Source organism: Lathamus discolor, chromosome 15 (genome assembly GCF_037157495.1).
Source record: "Lathamus discolor isolate bLatDis1 chromosome 15, bLatDis1.hap1, whole genome shotgun sequence".
Classification (NCBI taxonomy): Eukaryota; Metazoa; Chordata; class Aves; order Psittaciformes; family Psittacidae; genus Lathamus; species Lathamus discolor.
The window spans coordinates 5,914,719-5,932,590 of record NC_088898.1 but is presented as its reverse complement, the minus strand read 5'-3'; the positions used below and the strand labels follow the sequence as shown (position 1 = coordinate 5,932,590).

At 52.4% G+C, this 17,872-nt stretch overlaps 2 protein-coding genes across 9 annotated transcripts; both read right to left on the bottom strand.

Moving 5' to 3' along the window:
- Positions 1 to 229: 229 nt before the first annotated feature.
- Positions 230 to 5,964, bottom strand: SPOUT1 (SPOUT domain containing methyltransferase 1). Of its 3 annotated transcripts, XM_065695456.1 has the most exons (12): positions 5,466 to 5,562; positions 5,334 to 5,376; positions 5,096 to 5,215; positions 3,991 to 4,150; positions 3,675 to 3,764; positions 3,324 to 3,373; positions 2,998 to 3,128; positions 2,502 to 2,574; positions 2,056 to 2,154; positions 1,426 to 1,528; positions 758 to 905; positions 230 to 603 (listed from the first exon to the last, which is right to left on the bottom strand). In XM_065695456.1, the coding sequence occupies exons 1-12, from the start codon at positions 5,508 to 5,510 to the stop codon at positions 496 to 498; spliced, it is 1,170 nt and encodes a 389-aa protein (XP_065551528.1). In that variant the 5' UTR covers positions 5,511 to 5,562; the 3' UTR covers positions 230 to 495. The 3 variants fall into 3 exon arrangements, with proteins under 3 accessions (XP_065551528.1, XP_065551527.1, XP_065551529.1); XM_065695455.1 differs by lacking the exon at positions 5,334 to 5,376 and having other exon boundaries at positions 5,466 to 5,874; XM_065695457.1 differs by lacking the exons at positions 230 to 603; positions 758 to 905; positions 1,426 to 1,528; positions 5,334 to 5,376 and having other exon boundaries at positions 2,062 to 2,154; positions 2,502 to 2,617; positions 5,466 to 5,964.
- Positions 5,965 to 6,206: 242 nt separating this feature from the next.
- KYAT1 (kynurenine aminotransferase 1) lies at positions 6,207 to 15,973 on the bottom strand. 6 transcript variants are annotated; one of them, XM_065695460.1, is made up of 14 exons: positions 15,842 to 15,973; positions 14,810 to 14,931; positions 12,432 to 12,490; positions 11,344 to 11,494; positions 10,893 to 11,042; positions 10,462 to 10,548; positions 10,213 to 10,341; positions 9,784 to 9,904; positions 9,052 to 9,128; positions 8,704 to 8,793; positions 8,183 to 8,369; positions 7,894 to 7,970; positions 7,629 to 7,715; positions 6,207 to 7,240 (listed from the first exon to the last, which is right to left on the bottom strand). In XM_065695460.1, exons 2-14 carry the CDS (start codon positions 14,891 to 14,893, stop codon positions 7,172 to 7,174), a joined length of 1,368 nt encoding a protein of 455 aa, XP_065551532.1. In that variant the 5' UTR covers positions 14,894 to 14,931; positions 15,842 to 15,973; the 3' UTR covers positions 6,207 to 7,171. The 6 variants fall into 6 exon arrangements, 5 of the variants coding, with proteins under 5 accessions (XP_065551532.1, XP_065551531.1, XP_065551530.1 ...); XM_065695459.1 differs by lacking the exon at positions 15,842 to 15,973 and adding an exon at positions 12,804 to 12,952 and having other exon boundaries at positions 14,810 to 14,897; XM_065695458.1 differs by lacking the exons at positions 14,810 to 14,931; positions 15,842 to 15,973 and adding exons at positions 12,804 to 12,952; positions 13,667 to 14,780.
- Between the last annotated feature and the right edge of the window lie 1,899 nt (positions 15,974 to 17,872).

Here is a 17,872-nt window from a genome sequence, read left to right as displayed (position 1 = left end):
ACTGAAGCTCCAGCCCTTCCTGCTGCTGGGAAAGATGAAGCCTTGAGCTGAAGGGAGGATGGGGGAAAGTCAGGCTGAGACAGGAAAAGCTTCTTGGCATAGGGTTAAGTTTTGCCTTCCTTTAAGTGTGAGGGCCACAGGGCTCCAGAGGCACTGAGCATACAGGATCTCTGGACACTGAGTGCCCATCCTCTACACCAAGACACTCACGCATGGACTTCAAGGCAGCTGAGGTTCCAGATTGCTTTATTCCCCACCCCAGATGTCTGAATGGTTGAGATCCTGCTGCCAGGCTCCTCTCAGCTGTGGAGAGGCAGCAACGAGTGCTTGGCAGGACCGTACAGGGAGGAGGATGCAGACTTGCTGCTCCCAACAGCAGCGAGAGGCTCGGTCAAGCAGCGCCTTCAGCTTCAGTCACCGTGCCTTGGCCCTGCAGGCTCTTGGAGTGATGTGCCCAGCACCCCACCTCTGAACAGCCTCTGCCCCAGGCAGTCCTCAGCTGCCAGCAGGGTCTGTGGTTTCCCTGCCCTCAGCTGGCACCGGTGTCTTCACAGCCTCATCGATGTGGGGCCTCAGTGCAGACAGGGAGATGAGCAGAGCTTCCTGGAACAGAGCCGGGGGTCAGCCAGGAACGCTGCTCCCTGAGGAGCACCGGGCAAGCGGAGGTGCCACCATGGGGAGCACCACGTGGGCCGTGCGTGTCACTGCTCTGTGCACACAGGCACTGACCCTGCCACGCCACTGCCACCTGCCCTACCTCTGTCCGGATGGTTCTGCTGCCCTGGCTGGGACACGTGTTCAGGTAGAAGTCAAACAGGACGCTTGGGTCAGTGACTTCCAGGTTTGGGTCCACGTCAACCCCAGCTTCCAAGCCCTCCAGACCTCCGAACACGACAAGGGCATGTCTGGGGGAGAGCAGAAGGGCAGGGTGAGAGGGGAGATTGGCTCCTATCCCTGCACCAAGGGAGATGCTTTGCGTGGATTAAGAATTAGCTTCACATAAGCAGTTCTCTTAACTTGATGTGCAAGAAACAGACTCATTTCTTCTGCTCAAGTATGTGGGTCTGTGTTTGAGCCCCTGTGCTGCAGCAGCAGGGAACTGTGTCCCTGCTGATGATTCCCAATGCAGCTGCTGCCCTAACAAAGCCCCGCAGCACTTTACCAGTGTGACAGTCCCTTCTACCAACTCTAGAGACAGGAAAGGGATTGCCCTTATCCCTGGGTACTTCCCCAAGCAATGCAATGCAAAGGAGCACGCCTTGATGTAAAAGGGAGCAGCAGAGCACAGGAAGCAGCCTGCAGGTGAGTCTAGGTTTATCTAGGAGCGTTCCTGCCTCGGAGAACACCAAGGCCACAGTGCAGCTCTGCTGCCTGCACCAGGCCTCACTGCAGGCTTGAGCAGGGCCAAGCGGGCAGGACACAAACCTGAAGGAAGGGAGAGTGGCCTCATCCACGGAGCTGCCCCGCTCTGAGGTCCCAATGGAGAGATCGTAGCCTTCCTTGAACGGGCACTCTGAAAACACAGCACCTGGGAAACAGACACAACATGGGGCTATTTGTGTGGTGCTCCTGCCCTTGCTCTGCGCCTTCTGGACAGGCTGGAGCACTCCACGGGTGGCAGCAGAAGGAATTGCTTCTCAGTGCATGAGGAGACAGAAGAATGACTCTTCCTGACAGTTCCCTGGCTGCAGGAGTGTCTGGCACCGTTCTCAGCTGCAGCACCTTTCCTCAAAGCTCAAGCAGGTGCCAGGAACCATTCCATCACTAACGGCTTCTGATATTCCTAGGGGTCTAATCAGCAGAAGACAGGAAAAGGATTCTGCAGGGCTCAGATGTCACTGCTGGCTTTGATGTGAATGAATGGGAGGCAGTTACGGTGGAAATGCAGATGCACTGGCTGGAGATGGAGAGCACCACTGCTACAATGTGGACATCTGGAGCAATGGCGCGTGGAGGTACAGGGCAGGCTGGGGGGTGACTGGCGCGATTCATGCTCCTGCCTTCAGCCTCTACATGTGACAGGATTGAGAGCAGAGAATCCCTGCGGATACTCACTCAGGCAGGAGGCAAGGCGGACGCTGTAACCCCAGTATAAGCCTGAGACTGTCCGAGGGTGCTGTGAGGACACCACGGTGCCTTTCCGCACTTTAGCTTCTGAAAGAGAAGCAAAGAGATCAGCACCCACAGTGAGAGCTGGATTTGAGCAGCCACACACAGCAGTTTCTCCTGGAGCAGGGCACTGACTCGCTGGATAACAAAGAGCCACCCTTTTGAGTGCTTTCTGCAAGTATGTTTGGGCTGTTTACTACTGGTCAAAGAGCTGATAGCTCTTTCTGGTTCACCAGGGAGGTGTGGTAAGGGGGTTATTAAAACTGCATGGGGTAAAGGAACATGCAGAGCTGTTTGGTACCTTCAGATATCAGTGACATGAAGCTGTGATGTGGACGGGACCAGCTCCTGCAGGACTGAAGCTCACAGGTGCTAATGGAGCAGGGAATTACCTGGTTTCTGGGGTTCCTCCAGGCGCACGGTGACTCGCAGGCCAGGGTTCAGCTGTTTGTCGATCTGCACCTCCTGCAGTGACAGTCACGATGAGCATCGGGCATGGCTGGAAGTACTGGGAAAGGTGGGGAAGGAAGGGAGCCCTCTGAGGAAGGTCTGCTCTGGCCTGGGGCTGCAATGAGGAGCTCTGCAGTCAGGGCCTGTGTGGCTCATGCAGTGCAGAGCAGGCTCAGGGTGCCTTGGTCAGCAGTCTGAGGCTTATGTTGCTGCTCAAAGTGCTCCAGCAGTGAAGCCATTAAGTACTGAGCAGGCAAACCTGCCAGAACTTGGGAAGCTACAAACACTGATGAGCCAGAAAGGACAAGATGGCAACAAGCATTAAACCCTGTGCGAGTCCACCATGGCCTTCAGAAACCCAGCAGTACCCACCCTGCCTCCTTCAAGTCTGCCAAAGAGACAGGAGAAATGGTTCTGGGCTCTGGGGGTAACACGCACCTTCCTCATCCCACAGTTAACAAAAGAGCCTCTGCCCGCCTTAGTTGGCCGGTCCAACACAACACCTTCCCGGTACTCCGAGTCCTCATCCACCCGCATGTGGTGGGGGCTGTCCAGGGGGTTGAGCAGCCCTAAAACAGCACAAGAAAGCAAAGAGAAGTGTCAGTACAACTGCTCTGCTACCCCCTCCCTCTCTGGTCCAGCACATCACAGCCTGCGCTCTGAAGTGGCGAAGAGTTACTCAGTTCTGTGTGTTCCATGTAAAACGAGCAAGAGCTCAGGAAAAGGAAGCCAGCAGCCTGGGCCAGACACAACTGAATCATTACCTGCAAACTGCAGATCCTCGTGCTTTGGGAAAAAGGATTTCCTCAAGTACCTGTTTGGCAGAGAAGGTTGAAATGTAAACCCAGCCTTTTTATTGAATCTCAGCTTCAGTTCTAATGCTTTCTGACTTAAAGGAGCTGAGTACAGAGAAAAGCTTGTTTGGCTCCCTCAAGTCCCAGATGGACCCTCCATCATGCAGGTTCTAGCCTGCAGTCACTGCTCTTTTAGTTGAACTCCTGAACCAGACATGTGAAGCAACGAGCTCCAGGATTTGCCTCCTGCTCCCATAGCCCCTTGCATGATGTATCCACAGCAGTCGGTTCCGATGCATGGTTTAGCCATGGGGGACTTACTGAGGGCACTCCAAGTACTGCAGGATCCGAGCCAGCTGCACACAAGCCTTGCCTCTCCTTCCAATTCCTTCGAAGTCCCCCTCCACGCTCCTGTAAGTGAAAGAAAGCAGCTCGTGAGCTCAGTGTGAGACAGGTCAGGTCTGCAGAGGATGAAGCCTTGTTCCTTAACCTGAAACCAGCTCCTTATGAAAGGGCTGCTCCAGAGGCAGAGCCTGCCACCAGATCCTATTTGGAACACTGTCTGCAGGCCATTTATCTCCTTCAGTTTCGGTCTCTGTGCCCTGACACAAAGCTCTTCCTGCGCAACAGATCTTACTTTACATCTTCTCCGTGCTCATCGAACACCACAACCTCGTCCACGCAGAAGATGGCACAGGCCCGGGCAATCTGTCCGGCGAGGTACGTCCGCAGCTCCAGCGACTGGGCATTGTTCAGGATGGAGCCCGGCAGGGCCACGCTCAGCGTGTAGTGCCGCCCTGGGGAGCAGAGGAGAGCCATAGTGTGACAGCTCCATGTAGTGTTTTAGTTACTGTGGTGGGGGGAAAAGCAACCTCTGTTAATCACAGGCTTCCCCTTAATACCAGTACAGGTCTGGGGTTGACCTGCTGGAAAGCAGCAAAGGGAAAAGGGACCTGGGGGTCCTGGTGGATAGGAGGATGACCATGAGCCAGCAATGTGCCCTTGTGGCCAAAAAGGCCAATGGCATCCTAGGGTGCATTAGAAAGGGAGTGGTTAGTAGGTCAAGAGAGGTTCTCCTCCCCCTCTACTCAGCCTTGGTGAGGCCGCATCTGGAATATTGCGTCCAGTTCTGGGCCCCTCTGTTCAAGAGGGACAGGGAATTGCTTGAAAGAGTCCAGCACAGAGCCACAAAGATGATTAAGGGAGTGGAACATCTCCCTTATGAGGAGAGGCTGAGGGAGCTGGGTCTCTTTAGCTTGGAGAAGAGGAGACTGAGGGGTGACCTCATCGATGTTTACAAATATGTAAAGGGTGGGTGTCAGGATGATGGAGCTAGGCTTTTTTCAGTGATATCCAGTGATAGGACAAGGGGCAATGGGTGTAAACTGGAGCACAGGAGGTTCCATGTGAACATCAGGAACAACTTTTTTACTGTGAGAGTGACAGAGCACTGGAACAGGTTGCCCAGGGGGGTTGTGGAGTCTCCTACACTGGAGATATTGAAGGCCCGCCTGGACAAGTTCCTGTGTGATGTACTGTAGGTTACCCTGCTCTTGCAGGGGGGTTGGACTAGATGATCTTTTGAGGTCCCTTCCAACCCTTGGGATTCTGTGATTCTGTAATAACGGCTTCTCACTGCATCGGGTTCGTGCCTGTTTAGCAGAGCTATCTCCAGAGCTGACCGACCGAGTTCTCTCAGCCCTTCCGGCCCAGGCCTCCCCATGCGGTCACAGCTGCATCACCTCTGTCTTCCCGCTGCTCCTCTCGCTCCTCGGCTCGTTTCTCCTCCAGCTCCCGCATCCGCTGTTTTTCCAGCTTCTTCAGCAGTTTCATTTCCTTCCATTTCTTCTTCTCGGCTTTCCCTGGAACGCACAAACACCACCTCGCTGCAAGCAAGCAGCCGCGACCGCCGGGGCAGACACGCGGGCCCCCCGGCCCGAGGGATCCCCGCCCGCAGTCCCCACGCCATGCCGGCCTTACTCTCCTGCTTCCATCGCCGCCAGTCCACCTTCCGGTCCGCAGCCTGCGGGACACCGACCGCGACCGTCACCGCCGGGCTGCCCTCAGGGGCCGCCCGCGGTAACCGGGCCAGCCGCCTCCCCCGCTCCCTACCTGCACGCCTTTGGGCCGCTTGGCCGCGCCGCTGCCGTCCGCCATCTTCTGCCTCCCCCCCCCCGCCGTCGTGATTGGTTGGAGGGCGCCAGTGCCCGCCCACTGCGGGGAGGTGGCCGGCGTCACGTGAGCCAGCGGCCAGGTAGGGGGCGGGGTTTAAGGCGCAGGCGGTGGGGCTGAGCGGGGCTGTTCCATTCTGCGGGGCAAAGGGGGGACACGAGGGGCAGCGTGGGCGGTGGTAACATCCGGACACCCTCACCTGGGTGTCCTTGCACAAGGGCGTGTTGGAGGATGGGGAGATGGAGCCTGCGCCTCGCGGGGTGTGCCATGGCTTGGAGCAAGAGCCCACGCGTATGGGGGTGCTGCAGTTACTCTTCATGTCACCGTTATTCGTCTGTCTTAGTGATTGTAGCTCTCGGCGTTTGGCTTGTATATGGGTGCAAAAGGGCCTTCAGCAGCACCCGCACCCATCCAGGCTGTGCAGACAGGATGGGATGCGTTACCCCATCTCCTGCTGGTGAAGGCAGGTGGGTGTTTGCCCCCTCCTGCAGCTCTGGCTCCCAGGGGATCGCAGCCACCAGCTGCACCCCAACACAAAACCTGTGGAGCCGCTACCCACCGACCAGTGTGGGATGAGCAGCCGCCACCATAGGATGCAATATGGATGTTGCACGCGTGACGGCAGCTCTCCAGGAAGGCTGTGTCAGCCCTGTGATCATTACAGAGCCATTGACTCTTCAGTAATTGCAGTAATTCCGCTTTAATAATTTAACTGCTACAAATACTTATTGCACAGTCTGTTGCGTGATGGATGATGCTGGTTTGCATTGTTGTCCAGGTTGAAATCGACAATGATGCAAGAGTGACCTTACAAAATGCTGCTCACGTTATCCCATCACCCATCAGCCTGGTGGGTGGGAGGCTACGGGGGCCACCAGCAACAGCAGCAGCCCAAGGCCGCTGTACCCATCCTCCCCAACCACTGTGTGCCTTCGTCAAAAGCCTGAAGGTTTTGCTTTGCAGCCTGGATGATGCTGCTGAGCCCTGACAAAGTGCCAGTAGTCTGGGGGATGCACAGGGGAGGTTTGGCAGCAGCCAGGCTATTCATGAAAGCCTGTTTCCCTGGGAGTAACCAGTGACCCATCTCAGAGATGCACAGAAAAGAATAATGGGAAAACTAAATAATGTTAATTCTGGGAAACAGCATTTCACTGGGTTTATAATTTTCAGGATCATAGGAATTCACCTACTGATGATACTGCATGATCCCATGGGAACATGGTGCTGGTGGAAATGGTGTCCTGTGCCCTGGGGTACATGGTAAGGCCCCCCCATGGCCTTAAAGGTAGGTCCGGAAATGCCTTTTGAGAATTTGGTGGTGGAAAAGCCCCCAGGAGCCATCCTTACCTTGCATCTTGCTGGATGCATCCCGGACCTGATTAGCAAAGTCTTTAAACTTAAGAAAAACATCATTTGATGTTTTACTGTTGGGGCACGCGCAGACTTGCTTCTTACAGTAACAGTGCAGTAATTTCCCAGTGACAGAAAGTGTCCCCCAGACCCTGGGCCTGGCAAATCTCTGCCCATTTGTCTGACAGAAAATGTGGACAATAAGAACCTATCAAAGTATGGAGCCAAGCAAAGAGGAAGAAAGAGCAGTCGGGGCAGGTGAGCACCAAGGAGAGCCTGGTTCTCTCTCAGTGCACTCAGGGACTGGTTTTCTCCTGTTTCCATTTTTGCAATATGTCATTTGCTGCCTTCAGTGTAGCTTCCTCCTAAACAAATACCACAGGTTCAGGCAGTGGTTTCCAGCCAAATCCCCTTTCCCGTCACTGCAGTCATCATTCACATAAAAATCCCTTTCTCATTTTGGAACATTGCAAACGCTGCATGTTCAGTATGAGATGGGCACAGCCATCTCTGGGGCAGGCACAGCCTCTGGGCAGTTAAACAGGCACCCAGAAGACTGTCTTGACCAAGAAATGTGGGATGCTGCCCCGGCTCGGCTCACATGTCTGCAGGAGGGGGTCAGACCAGCCATGGTGCTACGCTCAGGCTCTAATACTCAAGGCACTTTCCATCTCTTCTTGGCATTTACCTCATTACACCACCTCTGATTATTACTCCTAACCTCACCTTCATTTATGCTGCCACACATCTCACCTTTGCAAAGCAGAACCGAATGAAATGGCTGTAGTTGTTCTTGTGGGCCCCACAGTAGAAAGCAGAGAGTGGAATGGCAGCAAGTCCCTAGGAAGGGAAACATGGAACTGAGGTTACTCCTCATGGGCTGGCATGCAGCCTGCCATGCCCCAGTTTATCCACTGCAGACACCCCTTGCCATGAGCTGCCAGATCCGGCAGTGGTGGCGTGCTGTGCTTCCAGCAAGGAGAGCAAAAACACAGTGGAAAGGGCCAGATGCATTTACCTTGTTCTTGACCATCCACTTTGCAAATCTGGAGTCGTAGGGCTCATCCGAATTAGGGACATCAGGGACATCAGATTCTGTAGGAGAAGCACAGCAGCACAAAGGCTGGGGCTACTGCCAGGTGCCACAGGCAAGCCCCAAACCCACAGCTTCTGGGAGCTTGGATGGGGAATGTCCATCCCTGCTTTGGTGGTGGTTTATGCAGGTTCTTGTAATGGTAAGCTAATGGTATGGCTCCGAGCTGGACCCTGCACTCAGTCCTGCCTGAGCAAAACTGCAGGTGACTCACTGAAATTGGAGATGTCTGCCAGCAAGAAGTAGGTGCCCTCGGGGATGATGGGTTTCATCCCTGCAGCATCCAGGCTCTGGACCAGCCAATCTCTCTTCTTCTGCAGCTCCTTGGGCAGTTGGACAAAGTAGCTGTCTGGTTTTCCGTAGAGCATGAGCTCCCTCTGGAAACCCTGAGCCACAGCCTCCTGTAAGGACAGAGGAGCCAGTAACCAGTGGGAAGATGGTCAAAACTTGCTTGGGAATGGAGTCTATGCTCCAATGCAATTCGCAGGTGATTAGAGAGCTCTCTGCCTCCAGCACCTCCAAATGGCCCCTTTGATTTGTCAGTGCAAAATAAGGACTATACCCCAGGTGGGCTGTGGTCTCCCCTTCCTGCCAGACATGGGACAACTGCAGGGAGAGAAGAAGGAGCCTTTCCATGGCACCATGCACCACCTCTCTGTGCCTTTCAGGTCAGCTGTGGGCAGAAGGACCCTCTCTCACCCTAGCTTCAGTGGTCTGGGCAGAGAGCTGCCTTACCTGGGCAGCTGTGGCACAGTGGTACACTGAGTTTTGGTGCACAGTACGGATGTGCTGCAGCAGCCTGTTGGGTCCCACAGTCCAGCCTACCTGCAGCCAGGAAAGGAGGAGGAAGGTTGTAAGTCTCTGGGTACCTGCTTGGGCTCTCCTTTATTTGCCTGCACTGGCTCCACTGTATTTTCCAACCAGGGTTATCATCAAGCAGCTTCAGTACTTTCAGACTCTGATGGTCAAAGCTGAGTGTGTGGCAGCAGAGTCCCCAGTGCTATGCTATGGCAATGGGACCCATGCCCTGCAGCAAAGGGACAGGGATAGGGACACAATGAGGTGCTGCATGAGGGAGCTCACCTTCCAGCCAGTGGCACTGAAGGTCTTCCCAGCACTCCCAATGATCACTGTGCGATCCCACATCCCTGGCAAGCTGGCTGGCAATGAAACAAGAGAGAAACTCCAATGGCAGCGCTGAGCACGCTCGCTTCTGGGCTGCATTAACGACAGGGTGAGAGCTCTTTCATCATCATAACCATGGTGGCCTCTGGTCACAGCACATCTTTCACCTGGATGAGCCTCAAAGCACATCCCAAGCAGACAGTCTGGCTTCTCAAGAGCAGCTCTTTGTAATTAAGTGTGTTCACACACATGTACCCAGCCCCAGGGGTTCCCAAAGATACCAAGCACCATCACCCTGCAACAAGGTGATTGCACGTTACTGCAACAGGAAGAACAGGCCTCTGAAATCATGCTGAAATGGATGTCCCAAAACTAGAGACACTCAGAAAAATGTGCTTTTACAAAGTATAGGAAAAGTTTCAGTTTCACTGGAGCCAAAGGGCTCTTTGCTCTAGATCTTGTGCTGTGAAGGTACCTCTCTGTTTCCTCTGACTAGCTCTGGAAGTCAGGGCTAGACCTGGTTGGGAGGCTGAGACTGAAGGGCAGCAAAATACCTCTACTGGGGATACATGCCCAGCAGAGCTGTACATGCAGGCAGCCCATGGGCTCCAGCGGACCCCAGCTAAATCACCAGAGCCTTCCCCAAAGACCCAGAGCAGATGCCAGCCTCAGGCAAGCCATTCTCCATACCAATGCGGATGTGCTCCTTCCCATCGTAGACCAGCCACTCGTACACCTCATCACTGATGCACAGGACATCATGCTTCACACACAGGTCTGCAATGAGTTCCAGCTCCCCTCGGCTGAATACCTGCATCAGGCAGGGAATGGAGCAAGGATGCAGCAGGAACATTTCTGAGCCCCTGCCTGTCCCCGCCTTCTCCCAAGCCCGGGTGGGCAGGAGCTGGTTGCAATGGTCTAACAGGGCAAAGCCATGCTGGCACAAAAGATCAGGCTTAAGAACACCAGAATAGTGAGTGCAGAGTGTGGGGCTCCCAAAGCCCCCACTTCCCTTGTGTCAAGGAAGGTTGAGCCACTGCTACACTGCAAACGTGGCTGGGTGAGCTGTAGCACCCCAGCAGCTTTCAGGGCCAGCCACAGCAAGGCCAGAGGTGTTACCTTGCCCAGAGGGTTGTTGGGTGAGTTCAGGACAATGGCTTTTGTCCGTTCATTGAATTTAGACGCCAGCTCAGCCGAGTCCAGCTGCCAGTCTGCACTAGACATCATTTTTCCATTTTCTGGAGCTTTCTAGAGAGAACAGAGGGGAATCTTGGCTTGCTTTGCTACCTCTGTGCTTTGCTTACCTCTCACCTCTTTGCTCACTTTACTGTGACTCTTCCCTCCTCAGCTTTGCTCCGTCCCACTCACCGGTCTCAGTGGGACAAACACTGGTGTCCCACCAGCCATTGTCACCATCGGCTCATAGCAGTCAAAGAAGGGCTCAATAATTATCACCTGGAAGAAAGGGATATGTCATTGCTCAGACCTTCCCTGATGGGTACAGAGAGCAATGGGGTACAGGAAATATTAATCAGTGAATTGCCGTAATGGAGAATCCGTATTGTCTGTGGGCAAGTGTCAGGGAAGAACACCACCACCTAGGGCAAAAGGGTTATTCTGCCTTATGCAGAAATGAGACAGTGCCTTTAGAATCTCAGATACTGGAGAATGGGGATAAAACCATTTCTGCTTTGGAAGAGGACAATGAAAACCAGTCTGCAGCTGCTGGCAGACCCAAAGCCAGGAAGGGCTCTCCTGAGGGAAGACTGCTGGTACAACAAGCCCAAATCTTGGGTTACCTCATCGCCTTCATCAACGAAAGCCTGGAAGCAGCAGAAAAGGGCCTGGTATGCCCCGACAGTCACCATCACATTGGTCATAGGATCCAGGTCCTGTCCAAGCAGCTTCTCAAAAAGCTGGGCTAGGATCTTCACCAGAGGTGGGTGTCCCTGTGGGGAGAGAAGATGGGTGGGACCTGAGTTGCAGAAACCTCCTGAAACATGGAAGAGCCCATGGAAAGGGGCCAAGCACCCGGTGATTGAGTGTGCAGGACATCTTCCACCCTGGCTGCTTGAAACACCCTGGTAAAGCAGGGTTTTACAGCCTGGGTGCAGGGGGCTCGAGCTGAGGCTGGATGCATATTTTGCCGCATGTGGTTTGCCCTGTTTACTGCTGCCTGATACGCCCTGAAGCAGCCAAGGCTAAGAGGAACTGAGGGGGTATTGGTGAGGAGGGGGTTTGTCCACGCACAAAGGCACGGGTGTACTGGTGCAGCATGTTGTTCTCCCCGCTGAGGGCTGTCGCTAATGCCTCCTTCAGAAAGTCCGGTGGGGGGAAGTCAGGGAAGCCCTGGCCCAGGTTCACTGTGGAGTAGGTGGCAGCCAGTTTTACAAACTCCACCCTGGAGAGAAAAAAGGAGAGAAAGACAAGTATTTACAGAGGGTCCAGGCAGTGCACTGGCACCAGCTCTGCTTGCCAGCATCCCTTTGGAAGTGAGCAGGATTGGGGTCCCTCCTGCAGAACCATCCTGCTGCTCACAGGTGGACAGGATCAAGCACAGGTCATTTCAGACCTGTTTCAGCTAAACTGAGGATGAAACACTATTGCAATAAGGAGTGATTTTCATTTGTTCTTGAAGGAAACAGCCATTGCACTGTCTGAATGTGTGGTTGCAGCTGAAGCCTCACACCCCACACTGGACAGGACTTGGAGGTTTTCAAGCTCATGCCAGTTGTGCAAAATTTAGCAGCTAGACACCACAAAGGCCTCTGAAGAGGGAAGGGCAGCCTGAACTCAGCACTAGTCTCAAAAAGAAGCCAGCTCACTGGCATTGTGCAGTTTGAAACCAGGCACAGCTGGACTTTGGGGAAAGATCTTTTAAATCTATTCTTCAAGCACATGGCTTTCCAAATGGCATATTGTGCCTGGCAGGCTGGGAACAGCATTTCAGCATCCCTTCACTTGCCTGTCTGCTTGCAGTGCACTAGGATGGGCTTGAAGCAGATGCCAGGCTGCAGCCAGTGTGCTGTAACCACTTGGCTCAGATTTGGTGCTGCTGGGATCATTTTGACAGATGGGCTGGATGGAGTGCAGTGCACTGCACTGCAAGGTGTTCCCAACTGCCTTCCTGCAGGATGGTGCAGAACACCTGATATGGCATAAAGTGTGAGCAGAAGGTACAGAACTGAGCCTGGCACAAACTTGCTTCCCGAACAAATGCAAAGCAGCTGAGAGAGACTGCTGCTCTGTGCTGTGTGGCTGCATCAGTTTCTATCTGTTGTTAAGCTGCCTAAAACCACATCTACCATCAGGGTAAAGCAGATAGTCTCTTAACTCACCAGATATTCTTATCCACTCCCTCCAGCCTCCGAGATTGCACTGGCCTTGACATTTTTGCCTGCAAAGAGAGACAAAGAGTCAAAAAGAGTTTTAAGCTTTTTCCTAGTGGCAATGGGGCCACATGTGAAGGGGACATGGCCTCCCCAGGTAGGCTTTTCCTAATAGAAGGTGTGCCCTTTTAGTATTGCTTCATGGGCTGCTGCTGACTGACCTTAGAGCAGTAATGGTGCTGCAGTGGGTTCTGGAAACAGCTTCACACACTTTTTATGAAAGATCAAACAGACGAGAGCTGGCAGAGGAGGAGGTTTCATTGACAAGTTCCAACAAGAGTTGAAAAAACAGATGAACAAAAGAAGTGTGTGTACACTCACTGGGGAGCAGGCAATGCCTGAAACCTCATTTTCACTTGCGTCAGATGAGCTCAGCCATATTGTCACTGCCAGGCCAATGACCCCAGACCTCAGGCTTTCCATAGCGTCTCTTGTCTTATTCTCTACAGGCCACAAAATATCCCCTTTTCCTAGAAGAGCAAACTTCTTTTATTCCATATTGCTCTACAGAGTAGCAGAAATATTTACTCCTTATTCTGCTGGAGTGCTTGATGAAGGGAGTTGCTCCAGATCCTAAATGATGTCCTGGTTTTTGCACCTAAAGTTCATGGCAAAACCAGGCAGCAAGTGGGTACAGGCAAGAAGAGAGCACAGCACATGATCAGTGTGATGTACAGAGACACCAAGGTGCCATTCGCCCGACTGGTACCCAATTTCCACATGCATCATGGCTGGAGGGGGTGAGAAGAAGGACAGTAGGAAACATTGAGAGCAAAATCCTTCTTCCAGTTGGATAAGCTGGAGGTGGGAGAAAGTCAGATATGCTTGATGGGGAATTTATTGTGAGGATGATGAGAAGAGGCAGAGGCAGAATTTAATAACTCAACAGTGCAGGAAAAAGGTAACCAGACAGCAAAGGGACTGGAGACCAGAGACAAATGATGCTCAATGCACCAAGAAAAGCCAGCGTGGGGATGCAAGGAAGATGTCTCTGAAGCAATGAGCCAAGAAAACAATCATCACCACCAGCAAGTAAAATACATTTGAATAAGGATGAGGAGGGCATGTGAAAGTAGCTGAGATGTGAGGGGAGAGGGTCTATGCTCTGCTGTGCCAAGGTGGTGGTGGGGATACCAGTTCAGCCCCCTCCCCAGGCTCAGCTGTAGCAGGAATTCTTCACTTACCTGCTCACCTCTGCTGTTCCCAGAGGGCTGCACCAGAATTTGAGAAGTGGCCCAAAAATGTCTTGTGTTGAGGTCTTTAGACTTTTATACAGTGTCAGCCCTCACAAAGGATCTTTGCAAATACCTTGCTGAGGAGGCCTGTGTTTCAGAGGGCACTGGGTGGACTCTGTGCTCCCCCGTGGTACCAGGCAGGCAGCCAAGGGTGAGCAGAAGTCACTGCCTCCCCACTTCTCTCCCTCAGTTCCCTGCTTTGCTCTTTATCTGCACAAGCTCATGGATACTACGGTCAGTAAGACCCAGTGCCTGAGCTGATTCTGGTGGGAGTAGGATTCATGGCTTGGAAAGTAAAACTTCCAACTTAGATGAAATATTAACAGCTCCAGCCCCGCGCTCTTGTGGTGGGGCTGCTGCTGGTCACAGTTCAGAGAATAGCATTGTCAAGGCTGATGGTGTCAGTGCAAAGAAGGTGCTTTAAGCCTAGAAATTCCCAGTTCTGAAGAAAGGCCTTGTCTGCTCCAGCCCTTACAGGAAGGAAAATGACAAATACTTTCTTCTTTTGATGTCTTCCCCATCCTATCCCCAGTCTGCGCGATGCTGCCAAGGGTGGCTGCCCATCAGGCTAGAGAGCAACATTCCTGGGACCACACAGCCCCCAAATCTCTTTCAGCCTGTTCTGCTCCCCAAACCAAATGGTGTGTTTCTCCAGCTCCAATCTGCCTGTCAGCCAGACAAGATAGGCCGGTGAAAACACAAAAGACTTAGGGGCCACAACCTTCCACCACTGACTTCCTGCTGCATGTGGTTTCCTGGCTCTGTACATTTGTATCTCAAAGAGGGATATTGTTATTTCCCAAGTCCTTTGCAACCCAAGGGGCTTTAGTAGAAGAGACTGTGAGACAAGGCAACCCCACAAATAATGAGCTTTCTTCTGTATGAAGGAGACTCTCTTGCCTATAGATATTACCTTTAAACAGCCTACCAGGTACAGAGATTGCACCAGTGTGGCTTTTTGTGGTGTGCCCTATCTGCCATCACAGCCAAGACTAGCTCCTGGGCAGTGAGCTCCCCTGGACTCCACACCACTGCAGCCCAAGCCAGGGACCAGGCTGCCAGCCAGAAACAGGGCTGCTGGGCATTCAATACCTTGCTGAAGTAGGAGCTATATCCAGTGCTGCTCTTTCTCTCCAGCAAGAAGTGACACAGGGACGGTCTTGCTCTCTTGAGCATGCCACAGCTCCTGCTGTCTCACTCCTGCGGGCACGGACCTGCATTTCCCCAAGACACAAAGCAGAGGGGTGAGACAAGCACTCTACAGCTGCAGGGGTAAAGCAAACACTCTGTGTTCCTTGGGACGAGGCAGGTCCAGCACAATTAATGGAAAACCAGAAGCCATAGCATACTATTGCTCGTGACTGCAAAATATCCACCTTGTTCCTGTGTGCAGGACAGTAGCATGTCAGGGATGGGCACTGAGATGTGGGGGGCACTGCTTTGGGATGCAAAGTACTGAAATGAGGGGGCTAACCCTACAGGTGACAAAATGAAAGCATGGCAGTAAAAAGGGCTTCAACAGACTACATAAAACTACAAACCTGCTGTAAGAGCTGTGCTCCTGTGAAGAGCTAGAGGCAGCACCAGAGTCACAGTGCTGTTGTCAGTGGGAGCAGCAGAGCAGGGTGAGGGCAGAGGACTCTGCCTTTCCTCCCCAGGCCTGGAAGACGTTTTGGAGTGGGTCAGCTACGCAAAAAGCCTGGGAAAGGCTCAGAGAGCCACTCACCTGGTTGGGCATTTCAGGCTGTGCCGTACATACACTCCGTGCGAGGGATCTGGGGAACCTCCATCCTGGCAGGTGCCCAGGACAGAGCACGCTAAGGATTTCGGAGGTGACAGCTGAAAGGTCACCGCAGGGACTGGTCACTCCCCACCTTCTGCCCTCCAGCCTGCAGGCACCAGCCGTTTGCTTTGTCACGGTGCTCCCCAAGCACCTCCACTGTGCTGAAGCAGCCCTGCTGCTTGCAGACGCACCCAAAAGGCTTTGGGGACAAGGGTCCCCCTAAACCCATCACACCATGGGGTGCTACACATGGCAAATGCAGCACCAATAGCCAGCAAGCACACACATGTAGGTGCAAGGCAGCTGCCAGAGGGATGGGGAGGGGGTTAAAACCAACTTACATCAATCAAGCTGGGCCATGCTGCCTGACGCTGTGGAAGTCTGACACAGCCGTCCAGACTGCCTTTCCACACATGCTGCCCTCTCCCTGTCTCTGAAATGCTTCATCTGTAGCTGGGACTTCCTGGGAGGAGTCGGAGAGGCTGCAGGAAGGTACCAGGCGAGCTACAACGCTCCGATAGGAAAACTCGTACCGGGGAAAAGTAGATCTTGGGTTGCTTTCTGAATCACCAGGGTGAGGAAGAAAAGGGCTTTTGGGAGCAGATCCCTTCCTCCCAGAGGCTTGGAACCAGAGCTGCCAGAGGATTTTGGCTGCTTGGGAAAACATTCCAGGATATTGTTCAGATGGAAGCTCATACCGGTGTAATTATAGTGGGATAATTTTTGTGGTATAGCCGTAATTGCTTTGGCACGGCAATGACAAGGAATTTCCCTTTGAGTGAAGCCTTCAGTCATTTTGAAGAATGAATTTTAAAGTCAGTTAAACACTCTCAAAAATTCCATCCTGCAGGCTTAATATTATTGGAGAATGGCTCACAGTGCAGGTGAAGGCATCAGTGTTACGTTCCTTAGAGGATAATGGCCTACTGTCATGATACAACCTAAAGCAGGATCCTGCCGCATTATCTAACCCCTGGGCTGTGGGTGAGCAGGGAGACAGGCAGCAGCCTCAAAACGGGATTACAGCGCATGGATGCAGGAGCTGAATTCTCCATCAGTCATGAGAGGTGGTAATTGCTGCAGTGAGGTGTAGAGAGCAAATTGTCGTCTTTCAGCTTCCTTCTTCCTTTTGTGACATGCAGTGATGAATCAGGTCATGTAGGTCTCCTGAGTGAGTAATTGCTGTCTCCCTTTCACAGTAGGAAAAAGTGAGCCACAGGGAAAGGAAGTGGCTGACATCCACTGTGCCAAAGGTCCACACATCCTAGCCCGGTGTCCAGCCACTGGATTTACAGCATCCCTGCAGTGACTAAGCAGGAGAGAATGTCTGAGATATGAACTCTTTGTTTTCTAAACTCCTGTTTAACTCAAACACTGAAACAAACGGAAGGAAAACTTGTGTCTGCTTCTGTAAGAGCGTACATGGCACATTCTGAGCCATCTAATAGCTCAATGCCATTTATCCTCTCCCTCCTGATGCCTCACTATGCTTTCTTTGCCCCCTTCCCTGCCAGCCTTGCACCTTCCCTGGTTGCTGGCCTTTATATTGGTTCAACTGTAACATGTAACTTCACCTTAATCCAGCAGAAATTGCTGGATAATATGCAAGTGGCCACTGCAGAAAAACATCCACTCTTCTTGAGTTTGTATTGTAAAACTCAAGGAAAAATAGGGCCTTCTTTTTCTTCAGGGCATTTTAATTTAACAATTGCATCTAGACATGACAATTCTTCTTAAGGATATTTTCTTTTTCAAATCCAGCTATTGCACTGGTGTCTAAAACAGTCTCCTGGCAGGTAGGATCATATCTCCTCTGTTACAGGTCTTGTGCCTCTGGCTACAGGAGGATGCTAAGACCTATAACATTCCTAGAAAGCCAGAGATATGCTTATTTTACTGTCACAGTGATCATTGCTGTACACAAGTTGAAATTCGCTGCACTTAACCACTCAGGACTGCCTCTTGTACACTAATGAAATTATAATGAATGCCTTTGAACCATCCTTTATGAATTTTTAAAAGAATTATGCCCAGTATCTCCCAATGAGTCAGCCAGAGGAAAATAAGCAGCAGTGAATCAGCCTGCTCTTTTCAGATACCACAAAATTGCTGTTGGACATATCCTCCTAGCACACCGGTGTTGCTATTCCTGGCGCTGTATTTCTCAGTGGCCTTCGTTCAGTGAGTTGTTGTTAGAGAAATGGAACGGGGTTTTCAAAATATTCCACTTCAGAAACGTCACATAGGGTGGTCCTTGAGGTACAAGTGGTAAGAGCTACAATTGATATGATTTTCATTCTTTTATTGTTACCTCCCCTTCATGTTGATGCTATTTGCTGAGGTATCCAGTGAGATGTTTACCACATTTTCTC

What these genes read in the sequence shown, in the direction of transcription:
- KYAT1 (XM_065695459.1), bottom strand. Translation starts at nt 12,905, where the DNA reads ATGGAAAGCCTGAGGTCTGGGGTCATTGGCCTGGCAGTGACAATATGG. An exon ending in GGAGTGGATAAGAATATCTG is followed by an intron (nt 11,495 to 12,431) that starts GTGAGTTAAGAG and finishes TTTTCTCTCCAG; the next exon opens with GGTGGAGTTTGTAAAACTGG. An exon ending in TTCGGTTCTGCTTTGCAAAG is followed by an intron (nt 7,241 to 7,628) that starts GTGAGATGTGTG and finishes GTATTTGTTTAG; the next exon opens with GAGGAAGCTACACTGAAGGC.
- SPOUT1 (XM_065695455.1), bottom strand. Translation starts at nt 5,844, where the DNA reads ATGAAGAGTAACTGCAGCACCCCCATACGCGTGGGCTCTTGCTCCAAG. An exon ending in GAGCACGGAGAAGATGTAAA is followed by an intron (nt 3,765 to 3,990) that starts GTAAGATCTGTT and finishes TTTCACTTACAG; the next exon opens with GAGCGTGGAGGGGGACTTCG. An exon ending in GGAGGAACCCCAGAAACCAG is followed by an intron (nt 2,155 to 2,501) that starts GTAATTCCCTGC and finishes CTTCTCTTTCAG; the next exon opens with AAGCTAAAGTGCGGAAAGGC.